General features: G+C 41.8%; 1 protein-coding gene across 1 annotated transcript in view; it reads right to left on the bottom strand.

The window, feature by feature from the left end:
- The window catches only part of Cpe (carboxypeptidase E), a 100,566-nt gene that overhangs the window by 17,881 nt on the left and 58,474 nt on the right, over positions 1-24,211 (bottom strand). The window contains exons 2-4 of the mRNA XM_005075183.4: positions 8,165-8,361; positions 6,144-6,311; positions 922-1,039 (exon numbers count right to left, since the gene is read on the bottom strand). Coding sequence (XP_005075240.1) covers positions 922-1,039; positions 6,144-6,311; positions 8,165-8,361 — 483 coding nt within the window. The remainder of the gene's footprint in view (positions 1-921; positions 1,040-6,143; positions 6,312-8,164; positions 8,362-24,211) is intronic.

The following is a 24,211-nucleotide window of genomic DNA, read 5'->3' as shown; positions in this document are numbered from 1 at the left end:
CTTCAGTCCCTAAAACTCGATCTTACCCTTCTGAGTTCTCTGAGAAGGGGTCAAAGCGGGAATCTCTCTCTCTCTCTCTCTCTCTCTCTCTCTCTCTCTCTCTCTCTCTCTCTCTCTCTCTCTCTCTCTCTCTCGCTTTGGCTAAGGCTCAACTGACCACATTAGAGACAAGTCAGGGCACTCCCTCCTCTCCCTGACACTATCATAAGAGGACTAGGGGCAGACAGGTGACAGCACTGTAGGTGTCGGGATTCCCACGGTAGCGTGAAGGACCACAGGGTGCTCCGTGTACAAGCCATGTTCTGCATGAATCTATCCAATGTCTGCATATGATCCACTTTTCAGAGACCAGGACTGACTGTGCAGTGGTTCTCAACCTTCCTAGGCTATGACCCTTTAATACAGTTCTTCATGCTGTGGTGACCCCCAGCAAAATCAAATTATTTTGTTTGCTACTTCATAACAGTAATTTTGCTACTGTGATGAGTTGCAATGTAAATATCTGATATATAGGTTTCTGATACAGGACCCTCAAAAGGACTTCCATCTTCTCCCTTCTCTTCTGTTAGTTAAGCGCCTGTCTTCCTTCATCTCAAAAACAAAAAGAAAGCATTACAAGCCAGCTCTGCCGCTTACCTCTCTATGCCTGTATCACATGAAATATCTGGGGATACTTATAAATGCAAGCATTTAAATGGGCTGGTTCCCAATAGAGAATGGGACACAGTGGCACACACCTCTTATAATGCCAGGGAGGCTGAAGCTGGGTGTTGCAAGTTCAAGGATTAGAGTAGAGCAGGATTTTGTTTTAAAGAACAAAGCAACAGCAATAAAAAGAATAGTAGAGAAACATTGCTGCAACTCTTTACTTGAACCTGCAGGCAGGCCTTCAGCCTCTTGGAGGAGAGGGGAACTACCTACCACTCCTGGTCTCATCATATGGGTAATTGGCCACGAGGTCTCCTCCGTGCAGATTGGCTGAGAGCACAAAGGGAATGTCCATAATCCAGTGAATGACAGCCTTGGTCTCAGGGGCAAGCTGTGTCAAAGAGTAAAGATTACATGAATCAAAAGATGATAATTCCTGTCATTGGTGACATCACAGAAAACACACAGAAAAGCCAAAGTACCAGAAACTGCTCATAGTTCAAATATGTTTGAGTTCACTTCAGAGGGGGGCAGAGTTTATGTAGGAACAACACTAAACATTCCTAGACTTGCTATAAAAAACATCCATTGTGTTTAAATTTCCTTAAAAGTTCCACTCTGGGGAAATCTCTCTCTCTCTCTCTCTCTCTCTCTCTCTCTCTCTCTCTCTCTCTCTCTCTCTCTCTCTCTCTCTCCATACAAATCACATTGGGGCCCCTTCCTCTGTCTGCCATGGCCCACACAGCCTTATAATAATCCTTAGCAAATCAAGAAAAGCCTGTTGAACCACAAAACGACACTTTCCTCACTCGGCAGCTCAAACACATGGCAAATGTTATTTCCCCTTATTTCTTACTGTTTTTCCAGCTCCCTTCAACCATTTCAGACAGTGTCTTTATGAAAGAAAATAGATCAAATCTCATTGAAAGCTGACCACAAAACAACAGTTTACTTTGGAATGGGAACTTTAAACTTTAAACAGAATCAAGTTTCAGGAATTCATGCTGTCTTTTCAATGATTCATGGTCTTTCTTGAACATAAATAAAAAAGAAGAAATTCATGACAAAAGAATCTGGAGGAAAACAACCCAACGTGATTCTTTTGTGTGCTGAGCCCTTAATAGCAAGTAGACAGACCTCCGACCTCTGAGCACTCTGTTGAAAAGGAAAGGTTTTAATGAGATGTGCTCTGTCCTGCTTTTTCGGGACAGAAACTCCAGCTACACCCTGTGTTATATCTTTCTTTATATCTGTGCTGTTTATGACCAGATGTTGCACATAGCATTTTTATTGAGCACTGCAGCATCCTTATTGGATATGCAGAAACTCGTCACTTTGCAAAGTGCAAAGGCCAGGTGCAGTTAAGTAACATGTATATCCAAGTTCATCTAGCCAAGGACTCAAACCCAGGCTACATAAGTTTAGGGACACACTGACTTTAGACTATCAGTCGTTCAGTATTAAACACATTCTGATTTCTACATAGGTTGTTCATACTTGTGAGAAAATGCAGTTAGAGGGTGCCAAAAGACATTTATATAGGACTAGTAAGTTCTGATGCTCCACAACACAGTGGGATAGTTCTATCCTACAATTTATTCTGTCTATAAAGACTTAGAAAATGGCTCAGAGGTCAGGAGCACTTACTGCTCTTCTGGAGAAACTAGCTTTAGTGCCCAGCCGCCATCTTGGGCAGCTCACAACCTCCTGTAACTCTAGCTTCAGGGAATCTAACACTCTTTTCTGACTTCTGCAGACACTACATGCATGCCACACACACACACAATAAGAATAATAAGAATAATAAAATTTTTAAACAATAAAAGAATTAGAAAATGATGGTTAAGGATTCTCAATACAAAGAAATTACAAACACCTAAGGAGGTGGAAATGCCAATCACCCTCATTGATAATTACACCTTTGCCTATGCATGGATAGATCACCCTCATTGATCACTACGCCTTTGCCTATGTATGGATGGATCATCTTAACCCACGAATGCAAAATTGTATGTCCATAAAAACCAAAAAGGATTGTGCACTATTTTTATTATTTGGCTGGTTGATTTTATTCTCTTTACTAATAAATGTGTTGTGCAGAAAGTATAGTAAAGAATACAAACTCAAAGAAGAAAATTTAAGTGACTTCATAATTTTGCCACCTAAACACACCCACTGCTAACATTATGTGCTCCCAGATGTCAACTTGACACAAGCTAAGGTGTCAAGAGGAAGGAACCCCAATTAAGACAATGCCTCCATAAGACACAACTGTAGGTAAGCCTGTAAGGCATTTTGTTTATTAATGAGGGTCTAACCCACTAAAGGTGGTGCCAACCCTGGGCTGGTGGTCCTGGATTCTATAAGAAAGCAGGCTGAGCAAGCCATAAGGAGCAAGCCAGTAAGCAGCATTCCTCCATGGCTTCTGTATCAGCTTCTGACACCAGGCTCCTCCTCTGCCCTGACTTCCTTTGACAATAAGGAAGTGTAAGCCAAATAAACCCTTTCCTCTGCAAGTTGCTTTGGTCATGATGTTTCATCATAGCAATAGTCACCCTAACTAGGACACATTTCATATATCTCCTTTGAGGTTTTTTGACAATTCATTTATTATTTTATTTTTGATACGGGGTTTCACTCAGGCCAAGAACTCACTTTGTTTCTGACCATGGTTTTGAACATGTGCTCCTTCTGCCTCTACTTCCCAAGTGCTGGGATTGCTAGCATGCCAGATTTGTGCTAGGCATCAAATCCAAGGCTCTAGCATACTTGCCAAGTAGTTTATCACCTGCACTGATACACTATGTACACCTAAGTAATATTTTAAATGTGATCACTTTTATGTGGGGGTTTTCCTCACTTGCATACAGATAGCAATGTTTTGTCAATGAATAAATATCTTTCTAAAATAGTAGACTGAGTGGGGACTATTAACTGGAGCATGAGCAAGACAGGGTCTCACATTCTCCCACACACATGAATCCTGCATGAATTTTAGAGTGCTGTGTATGCAGGTACAAATAAAGAACACATACCAACATGTGAATGGGGGTCACTGAAGACCACAGTGTGTGGCTTATTTTTCTTCTTATTTATATCTGCTTTATTCTTTGTAACATTTGGCTTTCACATGGGTCCTGGGGATCTAAAATCAGGTCCACATGTTTGGCCTCAAGTACTTAAATATTAGCCCACTGAGCCATCTCGTCAGCCTTTGTTTTTTGGGACATTTATTTTATGACAAATTTTTTATGCAATCGATTTTATCAGTTTAAACTTTTAAAGAATCTATTTTGTAGCAAGCTCAAATACAGTCCTGAACACACGAACTTTCATGCAGCTGTTAGATTTTTCCACTAGCTCTCTTATTATATATATGTGATGGCTAATACACATGTTATTGTTTTCAGCAGCAATCAAGTAAATCTCATGATTGGTCAAATTGAAGAGTTGCTGTCTTTGACTTTAACAGGGTCTTTCAGCTTGACTAAATGCTCAGAGGGCAAGGGGATGAGGAGGTTGTTGCTAAGCATGGTAATCTCAGTGTATCCAAAGGACACACAAGGTAGAAGGGGAGAACTGACTCCCAAAGGTGTCCTTTGGCCTCCATGCACACATGTAAGCCCCAGGCACACACACTCACACTCACACACACACACACTCTCTCTCTCACACACACACACACATACATACACATACACACATGTGTGTAAGTAAATATAATCTTTAAAACTTCTGAACCTTGCCATCTTAAAGATTTTAAGTAGAGCTCAGTGACATGTTCTATAATTAGATGGTTTTGGCATTTAAAATATGTTAAAGCTGTATTTGTCCAGATCCCTTCACACCTCCAGCCATTAAAGAAAAGCATAACGGTAATAAATTAACGGATGTATTTTTAAGCCCTGCTGTTTTCAAGAGATTCAGGCCAAGGCTCACATGCTGAACTCAAGTGACCTCGGAGGCAGCTCGGGACTGGCTGAGAAATGACTTAGAAGAAGAACTCTGGGAAGCAGGTGGAGACTTTTATTCCCAGGGTCTCAGAAGAATGAGGAGTATCCATCTCTAGTGGGTTGTCTCACAGGAACATGGCAGCATCTGTAGGGCTTCCTAGGGGAATAGGAAGGGTTTTTCCTGCCAGCTAACTGTCATGCACACACCCCAAAGACCCTGAATCTGTAGCCAGAAAACTCTGCGTCATGGTTTCTGACACACCAAACAAAATAAACCTTGAAAAGTGAAGTCTTCTTGTAAGGGGTAAAGATAAGATACTATGTTGGAAAAATGGGAACTTGGAAAGGAGAACCAAATAGGAGCATTAATCAAATACTTGTTCTGAGTCTAAATTCTGGGTCATTCTTAATGTCTTAAATGTCAAAAGTGAAGAGGAACAAGAACCAGACACGACCAGTATGTGTGCTAGTTACTTTTCTATGCTGTGATGAGACACCATGACCAAGGCAACTTACAGAAGAATGAGTGTATTTAGGTCTTATTTAGGTCTTATAGTTAGAGGGTTAGAAGCCATGATCACCATGGAAGGGAACATGGAGCAGGCGGGCATGGGCCCCAGTGACACTCTCCTCAGGCTACACCTCTTAATCTACAAACAGCTCCACCAACTGAGGACCAAGTATTCAAATACATGAGCCCATGAGGCCCATTATCATTCAAACCACTAAAGATTTACCATTACAAATAAATCTTGCTTGTATCTCAGGGAAATGAATTAAAGTCGAATTTTTGCATCATTCTCTTTAACGTAGAAGTAGCATTGTGGTTTTTGAAGTGCAAGCTCTCATTTTAAAAGTACATAGGCATGCCTTTTTTAAGACTGATTTTTATTTGTAATTATTTGTGCCTGTGAGCACGTGCACATGAGCACAGGTTCCTGGGGAGGCCAGAAGAGGACCTCAGATCCCATCAAGCTGGTATTACAAAGGGTTGTGAGGTGCCCAACATGTTCACTGGGTACCAAATCTGGGTCTTCTGTAAGAGCCGCAAGTGTTCTTGACCACTGAGCCATCTCTCCGGGCATTTCTTCATAACAATGCCCAAAGCAAGAGTACACAAACATCATGGCAACCATGCAAGCATGATACAGGGTTAACTAGAGAGAGAGACTTGGTCAGATGAGGGGAAGCGCTTCCTGGAGCCACACTGGGCTCTCCGAGGCTCCCCTATTCCCTCCTTTCCATATTTCATCCTCAGTCCTGAGGAGCAGGCTAACCCCCAGCCTCCAGCCCCTCCAGCCTTGCGTAACTGTTCCACTCAAGATTTATGCCACTCCTATGTTACTCTCTGTAATGAAGATAAAGGAACATACTGCCCCAGGCCCCAGGCTATGGGGCAGACCCCGAGAAAAGCGAGCATGTGAGACCCTGGGACAGCCGTGTGTGTGTGTGTGTGTGTGTGTGTGTGTGTGTGTGTGTGTGTGTGTGTGTGTGTGTGTGTGTGTAGGAAAGTGAGACCCGAGAAAGCCACGCTCATGCTACCTTTGCATTTTGATCCACAATTTTCTTCAGGTTCTTCAGCAAATGGTTGTTGGGTCCACCTTCTTTCTCATTAACATACACGATCCGATCCAGGTCTGGGAAGTTCCGGTTAAGATCTATTCCCTGGGCATTGCTTCGGCCCACAAACCAATCCTTCAGCTCACCTGGCTAAAAAAGACAGCAGAAAAGCTATCATTGCTTACTACCGTCAAGACTTACGTACGGTCCCCAGCTTTCCCCTCAAAAAATAATTCACTGGGGTCATCTATTACAGTGTCCTCCCACACTGTTCTCATGAAGGTACCGAGCTTAAAATACTTGTTAGAAGCATTGTGAAAAGAAGTATTTCAATAGATTATTTTTCTAATTAATAATAAGTATGCATAAGAGATGTTTACCAGATTTCAATAAATGTTGGTGTTGTCATCTTAAAAGGCAGAGTGCCAGAGAAAGACACTATATGACAGAGCTTGGGTGGAGGGCTTTCTTACTGTGGGAAAGTGAATGGGAAAGGGGGAGGGAAGGGGGGAAGCTGGCCTCTGGGAACAGAAATGGCAGACGAGAAAAGAGAGACAGAAAGAGGGAAGAGGGTGAGAGGGAGAGACAGAGGAGGGGAAAGAGTTGGAAAGTGGGCAGGGGCCCTTTACAAGGGAAAGTCATGAATGTGCACAGGTGGTGCTCTTAGTGGCTTCAGCTGAGGATGTATCCAGTCAGAACCCCACAGACAGACCAGTGCAGATGTATGAATTTACTAACAGTACGAATTCGTTGATCACAGGTGACCTCTTTAAAATCACACCACCAACAACTGGAATTAGGTAAAAATTCCTCTGAAATCACAGCAGACTTGTTTTTAAATATGCTAAATACTAAATAATCCTAAGAAAGTAAGATGATTTGGACAGGAGTCTCTTGGGTGTTAATAACTTGTTTGCCTCTAAAAACTTTTTTTAACAATAGGCGATCTGTTTCAAGATCTAGAACAAAAGAGTCTAAATGTCTTTACCATAAGATAAATGATCAGTGTGAAAGGCAATAGATATGTTTATAATGTTTAATTGTTATACAACCTGTATCAAAATTTTACATTTTACACCAAAATGAAAGCACGCATATACTCTCTTACAAAGTCACTAGTGCCCGATATAGTGGTTCATGCCTTTAATCCCAGCACTCAGGAGGCAGGCAGAGGTGGATCTCTGTGAGTTCAAGGACAGCCTGATCTACACAGCAAGTTCCAGGGTACCTGGGCTACATGGTGAGACCCTATCTCAAAAAGAAAGCCATTATTTTTTATCCTGATGCTTAAAATGTATAAAATTATTTTTTGTAAACATGGAGAACTTGGGTTGGTTTTTTTGCTTGTTTGTTTGTTTTTTGTTGTTGTTTTCTTTACTGATCCTTCATTAAACCTCTGAAAATACTGATCTAATCGCAAGTCATTCTTCCTTCATTCCAGCAGAGAGCGCTATGACACCAATTCACACCACTACAGGCAGGGCAGTAGGCATTGTTTATAGTGGTTCTCAGCCTTCCTTTAGTATAGAGTTCCTCGTGGTGTGGTGAGCCCCAACCATAAAATTATATCCGGTACTACTTCATAACTGTAATTTTGCTACTGTCATGAATCATAATGTAAATATCTGTGTTCTCCAATGGTCTTGCAACCCCTGTGAAAATCAGTCAGCCTTAAAGGAGTTGCAACCCACAGGTTGAGGACAGTTGTTTTAGAAGCAAATTTGCTAAGTCACATCTATGGATGAATCAACATCATTTGTTTAACAGTCCATCAAAACATTATTATGAAAGTATTAACTTATTTACAAAATTCCTCAGCAAAGCTTCTACTGAAGGAACTCGTCCTTTACAGTATAAACTTTTCTTAGAAACAAGTTAGACCTTCTCTCATACTCTGTGTCATCTCTATGCTTTATGGTGGCATTGTGGGTAGACAAGTACATGTGTATGATACATCAGAAAGATGAAGAAAGCAGGTCACATCCACCCTGCTGGGCACTCACCTGCGACGCCGCCTTCTCAAAGCCATCAGGGTTCAAGGAAGGCATGATATGAATTCTGGTACTGTGGATCAGGTTGACAATGGTTTCATTCCCTTTCTGATACTCATTACACAGGTACTGGGCCAAGAAAATGAGAAGTTCTCGTCCAACTGCCTCATTACCATGCATGTTCCCAATGTATTTAAATTCAGGTTCACCTTAAAAAAAAAAAGATAGATAGTAAGAGATATTTCCAATGTCAGCGAAGAGGAGGCAGACAACACAAATGCTGGGCTGGTCGACTCTGATCAGCTTGACACAAACCTAGCCATATCTGGTAGGAGGGAATCTCAACGGAGAAACTGCTTCCATAACATTGGCCAACAGGCAAATGGGTAGGACACTTTTTTATTATTATTAAAGATGGATGTGGTAGGGTCCAGCTGACTGATATGCCACCCGGAAAATTTGGTACTCAGTGGTACAAGAAAACAGGCTGAGCAAGCCATGGAGCCCAAGCCAGTTAGCAGCACATCTCCAGGACCTCTGCTTTAGTTCCTGCCTCCATAATTCTTGAGTTCTCCATACTTCCTGCCTTGAGTTCTTGCCCTGACTTCCTTTGATGATGGACTGTAATGATAAAGCATCTGCCAAATAATACACACACACACACACACACACACACACACACACACACGTTACTTTTGGCCATGATCTTTATCACACCAATAGAAAAAAAACTAAAATGACCACCCAAAATATATATTATGTATCTATTAATTTGTCACAAACAACACTCTAGAAAGGACATCTAAGGAATCTGCCTAGGGTGTTAGAGTTAGCCAGACATCCTATGGCTCCATCCTTCCAGTCACCTCTCCCTGCTGACTACCTCCTAAAAAATTGTGTTCACACACAGTTTGGGTGTGAAGGCCTGATACCCAGTGTGACCGAGTTAGGAAACATGGTTATCAAGGATGTAATTAATGCTCAGTGGCGTTCCAAGATTCTTGCTGAATTAGACCTGCTGTCCTTACAGAACATAAGACTCCAGGACTCTCTCTCATCACCAAGGAGAGACCCTGTGAGGACACAATAAGGAAGTATCTGCCTACATACCGGGAATAGAGTCCCAACCACAAACCAATTCTGCCACCCCTTTATCTTAGGTTTCTAGCACCCAAAACCTTAGGAGGGAGTGACCTCTGTTGCTTAAGTCACAGGCATAATCTTTTGTGATAGCAACTCAACCAGGCCCAAGTACTAATGCTGATAAGAAACTCTGTGCCATAGTAGGCTATGCACCATGCTTTGTTTTCTTATATAATCCTCACCAAATATCTTAAAGATAAATAAGTTTACCTATCTCCTATGTACAGGTGGATGAACTGAAATCCACACTGCTTAAGAAATCTGACCATGACTGCAAAATCCATGAGGCCAGAATTCAAATCCTGGTCTTCTGCACTAGCTAAAAGTCTATACTCTCTCTTTCCCCCGAGTCATTAAGATGAAAAGGAGACAGACTATGTGGGATCAAATCCAGGTACCAGTTCGTACTGGCTGATCTTCTGTAAGTCATTTCAGCTTTCCTTTTCTCTGCTTCCCCATCTTAAAAAATAGAGAAAGCAGAGGATTGTACCTCAGATGGAAGAGGAGAGGAGGGGAGGGGAGAAGAGGAGAAGAGAGGAGAGGAGGGGAGGGGAGGGAAGGGAAGGGAAGGGAAGGGAAGGGAAGGGAAGGGAAGAGAAGAGAAGAGAAGAGAAGAGAAGAGAAGAGAAGAGAAGAGAAGAGAAGAGAAGAGAAGAGAAGAGAAGAGAGGAGAAGAAGGCTGCAGATCCTTAGACCTGTATCTGGAAATAGTCACTGCTGTGAGTTTGTTGTCATTATTGCTACTGGTATTACTGTTACTGCTATATTATCTTGTCACAGTGAGATGCTTCATATAACCTAATTCATTCTTTATAACTAATTTCCCAGCATAATATGGGAGACAGATATTTCTATTATCATGATGGCACAAATGGAGCCCAAAGAAAGAACGCATTGCTGAAAGCCTTTGAAATGGAATGCAGTTGCCTATTTCCGCTGTTACTGTTGCATTCTGGGAGGAGTCATGAGGATGCAGAGGGTAGCAGCCAAGTGTGGTCTTCCCTAGTCCTGCCCATCATCTGCCCCAATTTCTGCAGTGGAAGGGGTGTTCCTGCTTATAAAACCATGAGGATTGTCCTCTGGATATTAAAAGAGACCTCTCTCTCTCTCTGTCTCTGTGTCTCTCTGTGTCTCTCTCTTTCTCTCTCTGTCTCTCTCTCTCTGTCTCTGTCTCTCTCTCTCTCTGTCTCTCTATTCTTTGACTAAGATTTCAGGCCATCTCACCTCACGGCAGTGACTCCTCATAATGCAACCCTGCTCCTGTGTGTCCTGCTCCTGGGTTTATGCTAATCTTAATCTAAGGATCAGGTAGGAAATGGGTCAGTGCTATTTATACCCGACTCATTTTGGTTTTTTTTTTTTGAGGAAGAGCCTATAACTAAACTACCTGCTAGGGACTAGTCCAGGGTCATGGGGAGAGATAAGAAGGATGAGGGATGTCCCCTTTGCCCCTGCCCTTAAATCACAACTGTTTTCCTTTCTGTGAAAAGTATACACTTGCGACCTTACTGTGAGAAACATCTGCACTTGACACTTTCCCTTACTGTGTGTGACATCTGGTTGGGGCACAGAAGAAACCGCTGAAGGGAGAATGGAAAACAAAAAAGGAATAGAGAATGGAGAGAGGGAGAGGGGGAGAGCGAGGGGAGGAGAAACAAGATGAAAGGAGAGGCAAAAGAATGGCGGTCAGAAGGTAGGAAGAGAGGGAGAGAGAAGATGGAGAACAGAGGGAGAGATGAGACAATGGAGAAAGGAGAGAGATGAGGGGAGAGACGGAACTGAGAGAGATGGGAAAATGGGGAGAGGGTGGAGAAAGAGGAAAGGCAGAGAAGCCATTTCACACAGCTGTGTGAGGAGACTGGGAGGAAGCCTGGTCCTCTCACTCTAGAATCCTCTGAAGCTTGTCCCACACACATCTCAAAGAGAGGATGGCTACAGTAAATTTTTTAAAGTTAATCCCATGGGTTTCCGTTCTTAATCACTTAAAGGAGAAATATTAGATTCACGTCACTTAGCCAAATTGGAGCCATCTGCTTCAGCTAGGCCGTTTATTTTGCATTTGAAGACAAATGTTTTGGCATAGAGCACATTCTCTTCGGTTCTGTCATGGGTGTCGCCATTCCCTGTTCCACACTTGCTTGCAACTCTTGATTTCTTGGTCAAAAAGAATTTCACTATGGTTTCCGGTGTTTACCTCTGCAGGAGATTCCTCTCACAGCCAGCCTTCCTCTAAATGTCTGTTATACTTGTGAGTAGATAAAAACCAAGCTTTGGGTGAACATGAGACAATGTGTGTCATGGAGGTGAAGATACAGCACAAGAAAAGGAACGTTACCCCTGACCCAGAGACAAATTGGACTACTACACAATGCTAGCACCAGAATATGAAAAACTGGATTCTCTCCAGCATGCTGGCACGACTTATGAGATGGAGATGAGGCACAATGCTTAAATATAACATTCATCAGATAGCATATAAATTCCCTCATAGAAGAGACTACAGGGGACCCAGAAACAAATAAAACATTCCCAAATTAAAGGATGTGGGGTTTGAGGACACAGCTGTATGTATGAACTATGTCGGAGGTGAAGCAATGATAAAGGAATGTTGGGTACACCATGACCCTGCTTCAAGATTCTAAACCACCACACCCTTCCTCCCACCTCTGTGGCCTCCTCCCAGCTCTGGTCCCACCTAAAGCCAGAGAGAACCTTTTTTGTTAAGAAATAACTTGTCATTATTATTATTGCACTTCTCTCTCTCTCTCTCTCTCTCTCTCTCTCTCTCTCTCTCTCTCTCTCTCTCTCTCTCTCTCTCTCTCTCTGTGTGTGTGTGTGTGTGTGTGTGTGTGTGTGTGTGTGTGTGTGTGTGTGTGTGTGTGATGTTCAGGGGCCACAACAAATGTGTGGAGGTCAAAGTCAATTCTCTCCTTCCAGCTTTTCTTGGGTCCAGGGACTGAACTTAGGCCATCAAGTTTGTGAAGCAAGTGGGCCATCTTGCTGGACCCAAGTTATCTTTTCAAATTACAGCTCTCTTAAAAACCCATCAATAACTACCCATTTTCTTCCAGCATACATACAAAAATTCTCTATATGGCCTAGCTTTGACTACCTCATCAGTTCCTGAGGCAATTATCATTTCTCCTTCAGTCATACTTTCTTATAGCCAAAGTGCTTTTGCCTGGAATGTTCAATTTAACACACAAGCATACTTTTTTGTCTTCACAGCCTTCTAATCAACTAATACAAATAGCAATGCCCTGGCATTGTTCGTATCTCAGTTTAAAATTATACATAAATGACTGGGATTTGATTCCCTTCCCTCCCACACTAAGTCTGCCAGTTCCATTGGAGGTGAAATGGTGTATCTACTTAAGCTCATTATTAGCCTGTCAGTCATATTGAGCTCAGAGCCTATAATATGAAATGAGCATGATGAATGGTAATCCAGGGAAATCTTGAGTAAGTGTACGTTAAAAAGCCTTGCTTTAAAGCCCCATCTTCCTACACATTGAAAGGAATAAGCAAAAAAACTGAGGGGAACTTGAACATCATCAAGGAAGACTGGATGTCTAGAGCACTCCGTGACAAATACATAGAAGCCTCCATGGCTTGCTATCCTATCCAACATCCCCAAACTGGAATGAAAAATGCTCTTGGTGGGAATGCAGGCAGCAGGGTTGCTAACAGCTGATTTCCCAAGAAAGAGATTAATCTCCATGGTCACCACAAAACCTTGCCAGGCAGGAGCTCCCTAATCCTTATTTCATTGTGGAGGCTAAGCAATGGATTCTGAAGAAACTTCCCCCAGAACCCTTAATCCTGAAATAGTCAGTTGACAGTTTTGGAGTGGGGATAAATGGTCATCTCGGTGCCAGCGTGTCTTCAGTGTATCTGAGGGATGAGGAAAGTACGGCTTTCACCAGTGCTTAATCTTCTCTTCTGCATTGAGGACAGGTGGTGACATTCGTCTTCCTGTTTACAGTGCCTACAAGGAAGAACGAGTCCCAGTTCTCCAGGGCTGAAGCTACCAGGTGCGTCACTGCTTATGGATGTAATTGGTGATGCACACACAGCCACAGGGGCTCACTTATCTCTCTCCTAGCAACAGGGAAGCAAAGGGCATCGAGAAGCACAGTTCTCCAAACACTTGGGGATAGGCATCTTACACTCATCTGCTTTTCCTCACTCACTGTCTAATTCATTCTCATCTTTTACCAACCAATCCCAAGCTTCATCTTTGATGACTGAAGGTCAGCGCAGGTGCAGATTCACTGCACAGAGGACTCTCAGAAATCCCTCCTTCCCTGCGCCTTCATTTTCCACACAGTTTGGGGGGTGGGTGTCTGTTTGTTTTGTTTTTTAAGTTATCAGTGTTGTGGTTACTTCACAAATTTCCTCAATCAAGGGGTTGGTTGTTAGCCCAGCGATGGTGGTGCATGCTTTTAATCCCAGCACTTGGGAGGCAGAAATAGGCAGATGTCTGTGAGTTTGAAGCCGGTCTGGTCTACAAGAGCTAGTTCCGTGACAGCCTCCAGAGACACAGAGAGACCAGGCCTTGAAAAACCAAAAAAAAAAAAAAAAAAAAAGCAGTCATCTCCAAAAACCTATGTAATATATGACTGGATCAAGTTTCTTTCATCATCTGTAGCATGGAATAGTTAATCTGCCTGATTGGATTTACATTCTCATTAGCACAGGATAAGAACAATTTCTCAATCTTAAAAATAAAATTTGTGAGTTTTTCTTGTTTGGTTGGGGGTTTTTGTTGTTGTTTTTTTGCTTTTGTTTCTTGTTTCTTTTTTGTTTTTTTAGATAGAGTCTTGTTAAGTAGCCCAGGCTGTCCCCACACTTAGATGCTCCTGCCTCTGCCTCCTCAGTACTTGGATTGTAGCAGGCAGATGTTACCACATCTGGCAGGAGCCACAGTTTTAATAAAGGCAGAATGACTTCATAAATCTCAAACCAGAGCAGCAAAGGATTTTAATTAAGCCTGTCCTAATTATTCTTAATTTGCTAAGCTATTTATTAGTATAACTTGAAATAAATATATCAAAAACCACAATTTAAAGAAAATTTTATTGCCATAAAGTAAAATGTTAATATTTTACACCTAAGAAACACACCCACTAGGGTGTAGACACTATTTGAAACAGGAGGCAAGCTAGCAATGCTGTCAGGTGTAGAAGACATACTGTAAAATGATCTGTGAGACTTTAAATCAGAAGCTCAGATACCCAGCGGGGTAATCTAAAAGAAATAGTCAAATAGGGGCCAGCGAGATGGCTCATCTTGTAAAGGTGTTTACAACCAAGCATCAGGATCCAAGTTCAATCCTCCACATACACATACAATAAATAAATAAAATTTTATCTAAAAATGTTTTAAGGAAATGGGCAACTAAAAAGTTATTATTGCCTACTATATTTTTCATAAAAAAAAGAAAGGAAGGAAAGAACAAGGAAGGAAGGAAGGAAGGAAGAAAGGAAGGAAGGAAGGACTAATTCAGTCCTTCTCCTCTTAGAAATGCCAAACAGGTTAACTAGCCATTGTGCACAGTGCCAATTAGAGAACTTGAAGAGCCCCAGCACCAGGAAAATTACTGCTGGAAAATGAGATACTGAATGTGAAAGTGGGAAGTGAATTGTGAAATTCTACACCAATACACTATTTTGTTTAGAAAAATAGAGGTTAAAGGGAAGACAAGCTTGTAGTAATTGAATCCTCCCATGATTCAGCCTGAAAACAGATGAAACACTCACCAAGATGAATCTATTCATCTACTAACACTTATTAAAAATGCATCCCTGTCCACCAACATTTATTAAAAATACATCCCTGTTCATATGGGCTGTACACCGACCACTTAGTCACAGAGGGAGGTTGGCTCTAGAACACTCCAAAGCTCAAGGCCCTCGGGTCTTCATAGTCTTTATATGTAACCTGCCCATTTTCTCCTCCATACCTTACATCACCTGGACTGCACATAATGTGTAACACAGAACAAACACCATGCAAATAACTGCTTGTAGAGTGTTGCTTAAGAGACAATGACCAGAAAAAAATCTGTACATAGTCAATACATCTGAATTTTTAAAATATCTTTGAGAGCAGAAGAGAGATGGCTCAGTGATTCAGGGCACATACTGGTCTTTTAGAGGACCAGAGTTTGGCTCAGTGGTTCAGGGCACATACTGGTCTTTTAGAGGACCAGAGTTTGGCTCCTAGCATCCAGATCCAAGGACCTCTGACCTCCCTGGACATCGATAAGCATATGACACATACATACAGAGACATATACACATACACATAATTAAAGATGATAAAATAAATCTTTAAAAAAATTAGGGGGTGGTGTTGTTGCATGCCTTTAATCCCAGCACTCAGCAGGCAGAGGTAGGCAGATCTTTGTGGATTTGAGGACAGAGAAACTGTCTAAGAAAAAAAACCAATAACAATAATAAATAAAATTTAAATATAAGGTTTTAATACAGAGTTGACTGGATATGCAAATACAGAACTCATGGCTATGGCGTGCTGATTGTGTGTGTGTGTGTGTGTGTGTGTGTGTGTGTGTGTGTGTATGCATGTACATGTATGTATTTAAGATACTGCTGGATAGCACAAGTCCATAAATAAAATGCCATTTCTCAAGGACACTGTAACAGAGCAACGACTTTGAGACACGGACAAAGCAGTGAAAGTAACGCAATCATCAAGCCGATCTGACGCCCAAACTTCTCGAAAGCAGCTGAACACCTGTGGAACAGATGGGCCTTGTTTTTAATCAATGAGCTGCTCCCCGGTGGTAAGTCTGGAGTAAGCACATTAGTGCCACAAATTGCTTCCATTTATTTGACACTGCTACAGCTATAAATCATCCTAGCAGGAGGGAAACTCTGAGAGTTAGTTTAATGGAACATCAGTAAAGACGTCACTAATAGGCTTGCAGTTTAGTACAATGATCGTAGGCTTAAAAAAAATAACTGAGCATAATTCTGAAGGAAATTCAAAATTCCAAGGGTCAGATAAACAATGGAAGAAGTGAATGAACTCATAAAATGATGGAAAAATAAAGAAGGAAATGGAATTTTTAAAATGCTAAAAAATGCAAGAAGAAATTACAGAGCAAGGAAGCTTTATAGGTTGCCTCTTTGTTTCTTACATCCTTTAAAACCATATTGAAAGGAACAACTCAATTCACTGAAAGTCTTAAGGAGAAGTTTTAATTCATCTGATTTTTTTTAATAGCCAGTAAAACTAGACTACATTGCACAATTATTTTTATCAGATATGGGTTGTTTCTTTTTGTTTGTTTGTTTGTTTTTGAGACAGAGTTTCTCTGTATTGTTTTGGAGGTTGTCCTGGAACTTGCTCTGTACACCAGACTGGCCTCGAACTCAGAGAGATCCGCCTGCCTCTGCCTCCCAAGTGCTGGGATTAAAGGCGTGCGCCACCAACACTCGATAGATTGTTTCTTTAAAGATTTCGTTGATATTTTCAATTACGTGTACATGAGGGAGTTTGTGCCTTGTCAGGGTATGTGTGCCCATAGGACTGCAAGTGCCTTTAAATCCAGAAGTGGACATTGGATCCTCTGGACCTGGAGTTATATGTGTTTCTGAACTACCCAGTGAGCATGCAGAGAAAGGAACCCAGATTCTCTGAAAATGCAGTATTCCCTACTAACCACTGAGCCATCTCTGCAGCCCCAAGATGGTTTTTGAACGTGTTAATTATGAACAGAGAGTGGTAGCGCACACCCTTAGTTCCAGCACTTGGGAGGTAGAGGCAGGTGAATTTCTGAGTCTGAGGCTAGCCTGGTCTACAGAGTGAGTTCCAAGGCAGTTAGGGCTACATAGTAAAACTCTGTTTTAAAAAAGCAATAAAAAGAAAGGGAAGAAAGAAGAAAAATGTTAATTATGTATTAGATATTAACATTACTTTCTAACTCTATTACATATGATATCTAGAATCTAGGATGCTCTCGTTGCATCCTCATTGTTCAAAGGAGGGTGATCAAAAGGACAGATGATCTCCTCCTCTTCAACACTCATCAAATGAGCTCAGCATGACCTCAGTCTTCTCAAGGGAAACCGTTTGATGTCTTCAGAGAAGATGATGGAGATTTACTATGCATCCATACGCAGTGGTGTGCCGGTACATGTTTAACAATCAGCCCTACTTTGTAACATTGCCTGTTTGTAGTGTGTAAATGCTTTCACTCCAACCAACTTGTAACTGCCATCATGAAAAAAAAATGAAAACTAAAACTGGTCTCATAGACCAGTCCAAGTAAACTCCAATACACCACCTCATACACAGAACAATAGTTGGGGATAAATAGCTTCTCCACCAAAGAAAAATAGAAGCCTATGAAATCTTAGAAATGTCAAGCATACTACGATAAATACAGACTAGCCTCTTTCCTCCATCTTTTATGTTTTTTTTCTGTTGTAATTCAAAATTTGGCTCAAGAAAGATACCATTCGGCAGAGCTCTCAAATGGAGAAAGAGAGCTTGGAGGTGGGCAGGGCCCTTTTAAAAGGGAACACAGTGAATGTGCAGAGGTGGTGCTCTTGGTGGCTGCAGCAGAGGGTGTATCCCATCAGAACCCCAAGGACAGGACAGAACAGATGCCTGAATACTAACACATTCCACTTCGTACAGGAAGGGCGGGGGCTGTGGCTGGATGGAATAGTACTTGCCTAGTATACATGAGACTCTAGGTTTGATCTTGCACTTAAAAAATTTAAATTATCATACAGGAAAAACTCAGAGTACTGATTGCTTGGCATCATCACTTCAACATAGTGGGGAGTAGTAAAAGCCTAGGAAATTTATTCTTGTTTTTTGACTGAGTTAAAGATTCCAACAGTTACTGCTTCACCACACTCTGCTCCCCTTTGCCCAGAAATTAGCTACAAGAAATCCCAGGAAACATTTTAATCTAACCTGTTAAGATATTTTTAAATATGTATTTGCAGTAACATCAGCTGTCCAAAACGTCCCCTACTCTCCTTACAGCCTCTACCGGCAAGACTGTTTTCATGGCAGAAAATGCAGTGACTGTCCATTCCCAGACATTCGTAACACAAGGTGTCTTAGAAATAAGCCCCTAAATTGCTAACATAAAACATCTTATTGCTGGTGTCCAGAGAGAAGCAGGCCTTGAGAACCGTCATAAGCCACATACTTAGACTTGTCCAAGAATGTCTTGGGGAAATGCTTTCTTGAACAAGTCGGGTATGGTGTGGGTTGTTTGAATGACAAAGCCCGATGATTGGAAACTTCTCTGCACATACCGGTCCCATAGAAAGACCTGGCATCATTTAAGTAGTGACAGTTATTGACTACCCCAAGCACTCACCAGAATGCCCATGTGAATTGATTTGCTAAGAAGCTTTTTGGATCTTAATGCATCTTTTAAGAACGCTCAATTCCTAGCTATGTCGGGTCACTGTTGGGAGATTCTGCTGGCCTTTGGTAATATTCTTAACAAAGTATATAGATAAGATGGGAAGCTAAATTTCCCTTTTCCTTAGGTTTTATTTTTAAATTAGCTAAGTAATTTGTTCCCATGAGGTGTTTGCAAGAATCCTTGGTTTTGGTTAGCCCTTCCTCTGCCTTGTCCCCCTACCAGCCCCTGTCCTCATTAAACTTTTGACCCACAGAATCCTAATTGATTGAAGCCCTGAGAATAACTATCTCTTGGGGGCTCATCCCTAAATGAGGTATCTGTATTGACCCCTACCCCCAAAGCTTATGAAAGAACGTAAGAGCAAGAGGATGGGAGGGATGTTGTAAAATACTGTCTTCTAGACAGAATGCAGCCACATTGTCACTTTACTCATGAACTCATTGCAGCTATGGTTACCTACACAGCATCAAGCCAATGAGATCAGTCAGTATTCCAGTAGGCAGCATTAACTGGACTCAGAGGACTGAAAAAGAAGGGGAGAAGTCCTAAAGGTTAGCTAGTGTTGGGGGTGTCTAAGGAGAATGGGAGAAGGGGAATTGGGGATGGATATGGCCAATGCATACAAGTATGAAATGACCAGATAACAAATTAAAGATTTTTAAAAGAGTAGGAGTCACTGACTCTAAACATTTGCTTCCATATTTATTTCAACAGATGTTTACTAAGTACTGGTGAAAACAAAAGCAGGTTTAACATTCATCAGGTACATTTTTCATTAATATCTCATACAAAACTCAACAACCACCCTAAGAGGCAAGGAAGATGTCATTCCCATTTATGTGGGACACTAGCCCATACTAGGCTCTGCTTCTGTGAAGTCTGGATATCTCTGTCTCTCTCTGTCTCTCTCTGTCTCTCTCTGTCTCTCTCTATCTCTGTCTCTCTCTCTCCTTTCTCTTGCTTCCCCCTCCTTCATTCACTCTCTTCCTCTCCTGTCTCTTCTTATATGAAGTACGATTTTAAAACAAACAAAGAAAAAACACAGGGTGGGGGGATGGCTATAGTGCTACAGAGATCAAATTTGGTTTCCAGGACCCAAATCAAATGGCTCACAATGGACTATAACGCCAGCTCCAGAAATACAATTCCTTCTTCTTGACTGTGTAGACATTTGTACTCACACACACAATTAAAGATAAAATATTTTTTAAATCTCCAGATAACATGAATTTTGCCGTCAGTAAAAAAATTGTGTAGGAGATACATGTGGGCGGACCATGTCTATGGATATGATTTGAGACTTTGTTGATCTTATTGCTGACATATTTGTGCATGCATATGAGAGAGAGAGAGAGAGAGAGAGAGAGAGAGAGAGAGAGAGAGAGAGAGAGAGAGAGAGAGAGACTATATAACTATATATCTACTTTGGAATATTATTTCATGAGAATTTACTTCATGGCTTGAGATGAGAATCTTGGGTGACACTATCAAGTCTCTAAAGAGTGGATGTGATTTGTGCTTTTGAAAGATGTAATGTGGCAAAGGATTTGGTTCATTCTACAGAGACAAAGAATGTCAGAGACAATGCTAGAAGCAGTAACTAGGAGGTTCAGAGCAGCAGTTAGCACAGCTGAAGAACAAACTTCCTTTCAGCTAGAGCAACTAGAAGGCAGAGGGGATGCTGGGAAGTGACTCATTCCCACAGATTCAGAAATGTCTCTAGGAAACGTCCCTTGGAGTTTGAACTAATTGACCTTTTAGAGTCTATAAAAAGTGGGTTATAAATCCTTTGTTTGATTAACTATTGGTCAAGCTTCTAATATTGTCCTTTACAAACCATGGCTGTCCATAAAGTTGTTAATAAATCTGATAGTTTTCCAGAACAACGAGAAAGCTACAGGTCAGTATAGTGAATTAAGACGTGGTTCTAAAATGCAGTGGAAAAACACCAGTCCATTTCCACTCCCTGCCTCTCTTTATACCTATGAATGAACAGCTCATCCACCGAAAGGGTACAGACAGGCGGATGAGTAAAACTGATGTCATCAGCACCTGTGTGGGTGGAAAACAGTCCCGGCCGTCAGGGATAAACCAGAACAAAGCGTTCCATTTGCTGATTACCTGATGAAGAAGAAGTAGGATTAGCCTCTGAAATCAACATGTAAAAGCTTGTCCGAACTACGTCTCAAATGATTCCTCAGAACATGTTCGGTTTTGTTTGTTTTCTCTCAGGAAGAAGATAGCAGAGAAGTCAAATTGGCTAGTCAAAATATTTTCAGGACGTTACTTTTTCAACATTGTAACCAAAAACACTGTGTTAAGTGTCAAGATGGTTCCAGAAGCAGTAGGCAATGCAATAGACTTATTTAAACCAATCAAGGGCCACTGGGTATGAGGCTGTGATGACAGCCCGTGGGAGGCTGAGGTGGGAGGCTGAGGCAACAGGATCACTAGCAAGGCCAGTCTGGATTTCATTAGAGAGACTATGACTTAAAGGGCGGGAAAGGTCAGATGGTGTTTCTCTGGGTCACAATGGTTGGTAATGAGTACTCCCTTGGGAAAGCTTGGTCTACAGGCCACCTCTGCTCAGGTGATCATTCCCCATCAGCGTAGGTTATTCCACACAAAACATTCTCTTTTGAACTTGTTCAAAATTCCAAATTAAAATTGTGCTGACAGTACACAGTTAAAATTGCTTATGAATATTGTTACACATACAGATTTCCCAGCACCATACCCAAAGACCATTCTTGGGAAGGTCTGAGAAGGGACCTGAGAACCAACACTCTATAAAGGGTCTAGAGGTGATCAGGATGGCTGCCAGGCTTGAAAAGGAATGGTTTGGGAATTGACATTTGAAATGTGAAGGGATGAGGCAGCTGGCAAGTGGGAATTTAAGCATCTGAGAACCACCGTATTGAAGGCCAAGGAAAATGCTCACTGTTCAGGAATTTTGATTTCGAACAAAAGTATGAATTCACTTCCCTCATATTTGCCCCCCCAAGTTATATTATATGAAGGTTTTACACTGTTAAGGAATCTATTCTAAATGTTTACAAGGCAGAATGAAGAAAAATCGATCATGGTCCACATGCACGATTATACATGCTTGCTTTCTGATCCCAAGCAAACAGGAAACCACGCCGTGTTATCTCTTACCACAAACATGAACACAGTATTTGTTGGGAGAGCAATATATCACTGCCTGCGAACTGCAGCTCTAGAGAGCTCCCAGGGGCCGGGTATGTAGTGGCATAAAACTGAATCCTAGCACCCTGGTGGCAGGAAGATGGGGAGATCAAGATCACCCTCTTCTACACACTAAGTTCAAAGCCAGGCCGGGCCTGATACGGTGGCGCATGCCTGTAGTCCCAGATACTCGGGAGGCTGAGACAGGAGGATTGCTTGAGTCCAGGAGTTCTGGGCTGTTGTGCGCTATGCCAATGGGGTGTCGGCACTAAGTTCGACACCAATATGATGACCTCCAGGGAGCAGGGGGCCACCGGGTTTCCTAAGGAGGGGTGAACCTGTCCAGGTCGGAAACGGAGCAGGTCAAAGCCAGGCAGGGCTACCTGCCTCCCTACTCAAAACTAAACCAAAAACTGAGCTCTCAGAGGAGCCTGGGTTGTAACTACTGAGTATAGAGGCTATCTGGAGCCTTCCCGATCCAGAGAAGAGCAGGAGAGACTTATAAAACAGAAAGGAAAAGGAGAGAGATGCAAAGAAAGCAGATGGGGAAAAGAGAAAAACACTAAACCTATAGTCAAGCCCTTGTAATTATTCTTGGCTACTCCAATCAGCTTGAGCATCCAAAGGCATTACTGAAACTCCCTACAGTGCTGTGCCCCTGAAGTGTTCTGTTAAGAGAACACACTGCTCTCCTAGGTTTTCAATTCAATGTTTAAATTTTAAACATACATTAAAAAATTGTGCAAGGCATTACATTTTTAATGTACTTGTGAATAAGTTATGAGTAATTGTGGCTCCTTACAGCGGATGGACTACCGGTTTCTCTTCATTCTTCTCTTGCTGAAGTATGTTCAAGATTTTTACTGATCACAGCAATTCCAATTTTATCCCCCACTCATTGTCCATCTTCTGCTTTATTTATTTCTAAATAAAAACTAAGACATGACCTTTGGAGACTTGTTTTCCCAAAGAAAAATAAGCAGTACAATAGGAAACAAAATCTTATGCAAGGTCAAGTATATAACTAAACAGATTCACAATGGCCCCAACAAAGGCTTCAGCCTCCTAGCATTGAACACTTAAGAGTTTGCATAAGTATTTCACCCATCCCTTCCTGTAAGGGTCTTGCAAGACTACAGGATGTCCACAAACAAAAGTAGAGGATATCGAAATGTTTTGCTAACTGAAACATAACCACTTCAATGAAAAACAATTACTAAATAATCATTGTTTATGATTTATGTGTCCCCCCAAATCTACAGATATAAAGTGGTAACACAAAATCAGAAGTTTTGCTTTAAAAGGTCACAGGTCTTCCCTTTGTCTTTTATGGTGTCTCCCTATGGAGTGCAGGCTTGTCTCCAGTGACTGGTGAGCCTCCTGAATTCCAGCTTTAAAGCATATATTTGTGTACGTGTGTATGTTGGGTGTATGTGTGTGTGCACATGTGCGTCTGTGTATGTGTGTGTGTGTATGTGTGTCTGGATGTGTATGTGCTCACGTGTCTGCATGTGCCTTCATGTGTGTCTGCGTGTGTATATCTGCATGTGTCTGCCTGTGCGTGTGTGTTTGTGTTTCCCTACACATATGTATGTTTGGTGTATGTGTGAGTAACATGTCTGTGTGTGTGTGTCCATATATGTCTGTCTGTGTGTGTGTGCATGCCTGTGTGTGTGTGTATGTGTGTGTGTGTCTGCATGTGCATGCCTGTGTGTACGTCTGTGTGTGTGTGTGTGTGTCTGCATGTGCGTGCCTGTGTGTATGTCTGTGTGTGCGTGTGTGTGTGTGTGTGTGTGTGTGTGTGTGTGTGTGTATGTGTGTGTGTGTGTGTAGAGTCCAGACTTGACATTAGGCATCTTTCTCTACCACTCTTCACTTTGTTTGACAGTCTTTCACTGAACTGAACCTGAAGATGGCTGATTCACCAAGACTAACTAGGCAGCAGGCCCCAGCTAGTCTCCCATTTCTGCTTTCTTAGAGTTTGGATTACAGGCATGGACCACCACAAGCAGCTTTGTGTGTAAGTTCTGGAGGTTGAAGTCAGGTCCCCACACTTGTACAGGAAATACTTTCCTCATGGAGACATCTGTCTCCACAGCCCTGTTAAAGTAGCTCTTTATGAACAAAGCAAACAGCATTCTGGCTAATGGTCAATTATAAAAATCATCAAATGGATATATCAAGTATACAATACAGATTTTTTTACTTTCTTTTTATTTATTCTGTATGATTTTATTATTAATTTGTTCATTTATTTTACATCCTGACTGCAGTTTCCCTTCCCACCTCTCCTCCTGTTCCCTGTT

This window comes from Mesocricetus auratus, unplaced genomic scaffold (genome assembly GCF_017639785.1).
Source record: "Mesocricetus auratus isolate SY011 unplaced genomic scaffold, BCM_Maur_2.0 Super-Scaffold_6731, whole genome shotgun sequence".
NCBI lineage: Eukaryota > Metazoa > Chordata > Mammalia > Rodentia > Cricetidae > Mesocricetus > Mesocricetus auratus.
Note: the sequence above shows the minus strand (reverse complement) of the source record. Positions and strands in the feature narration are given on the sequence as shown.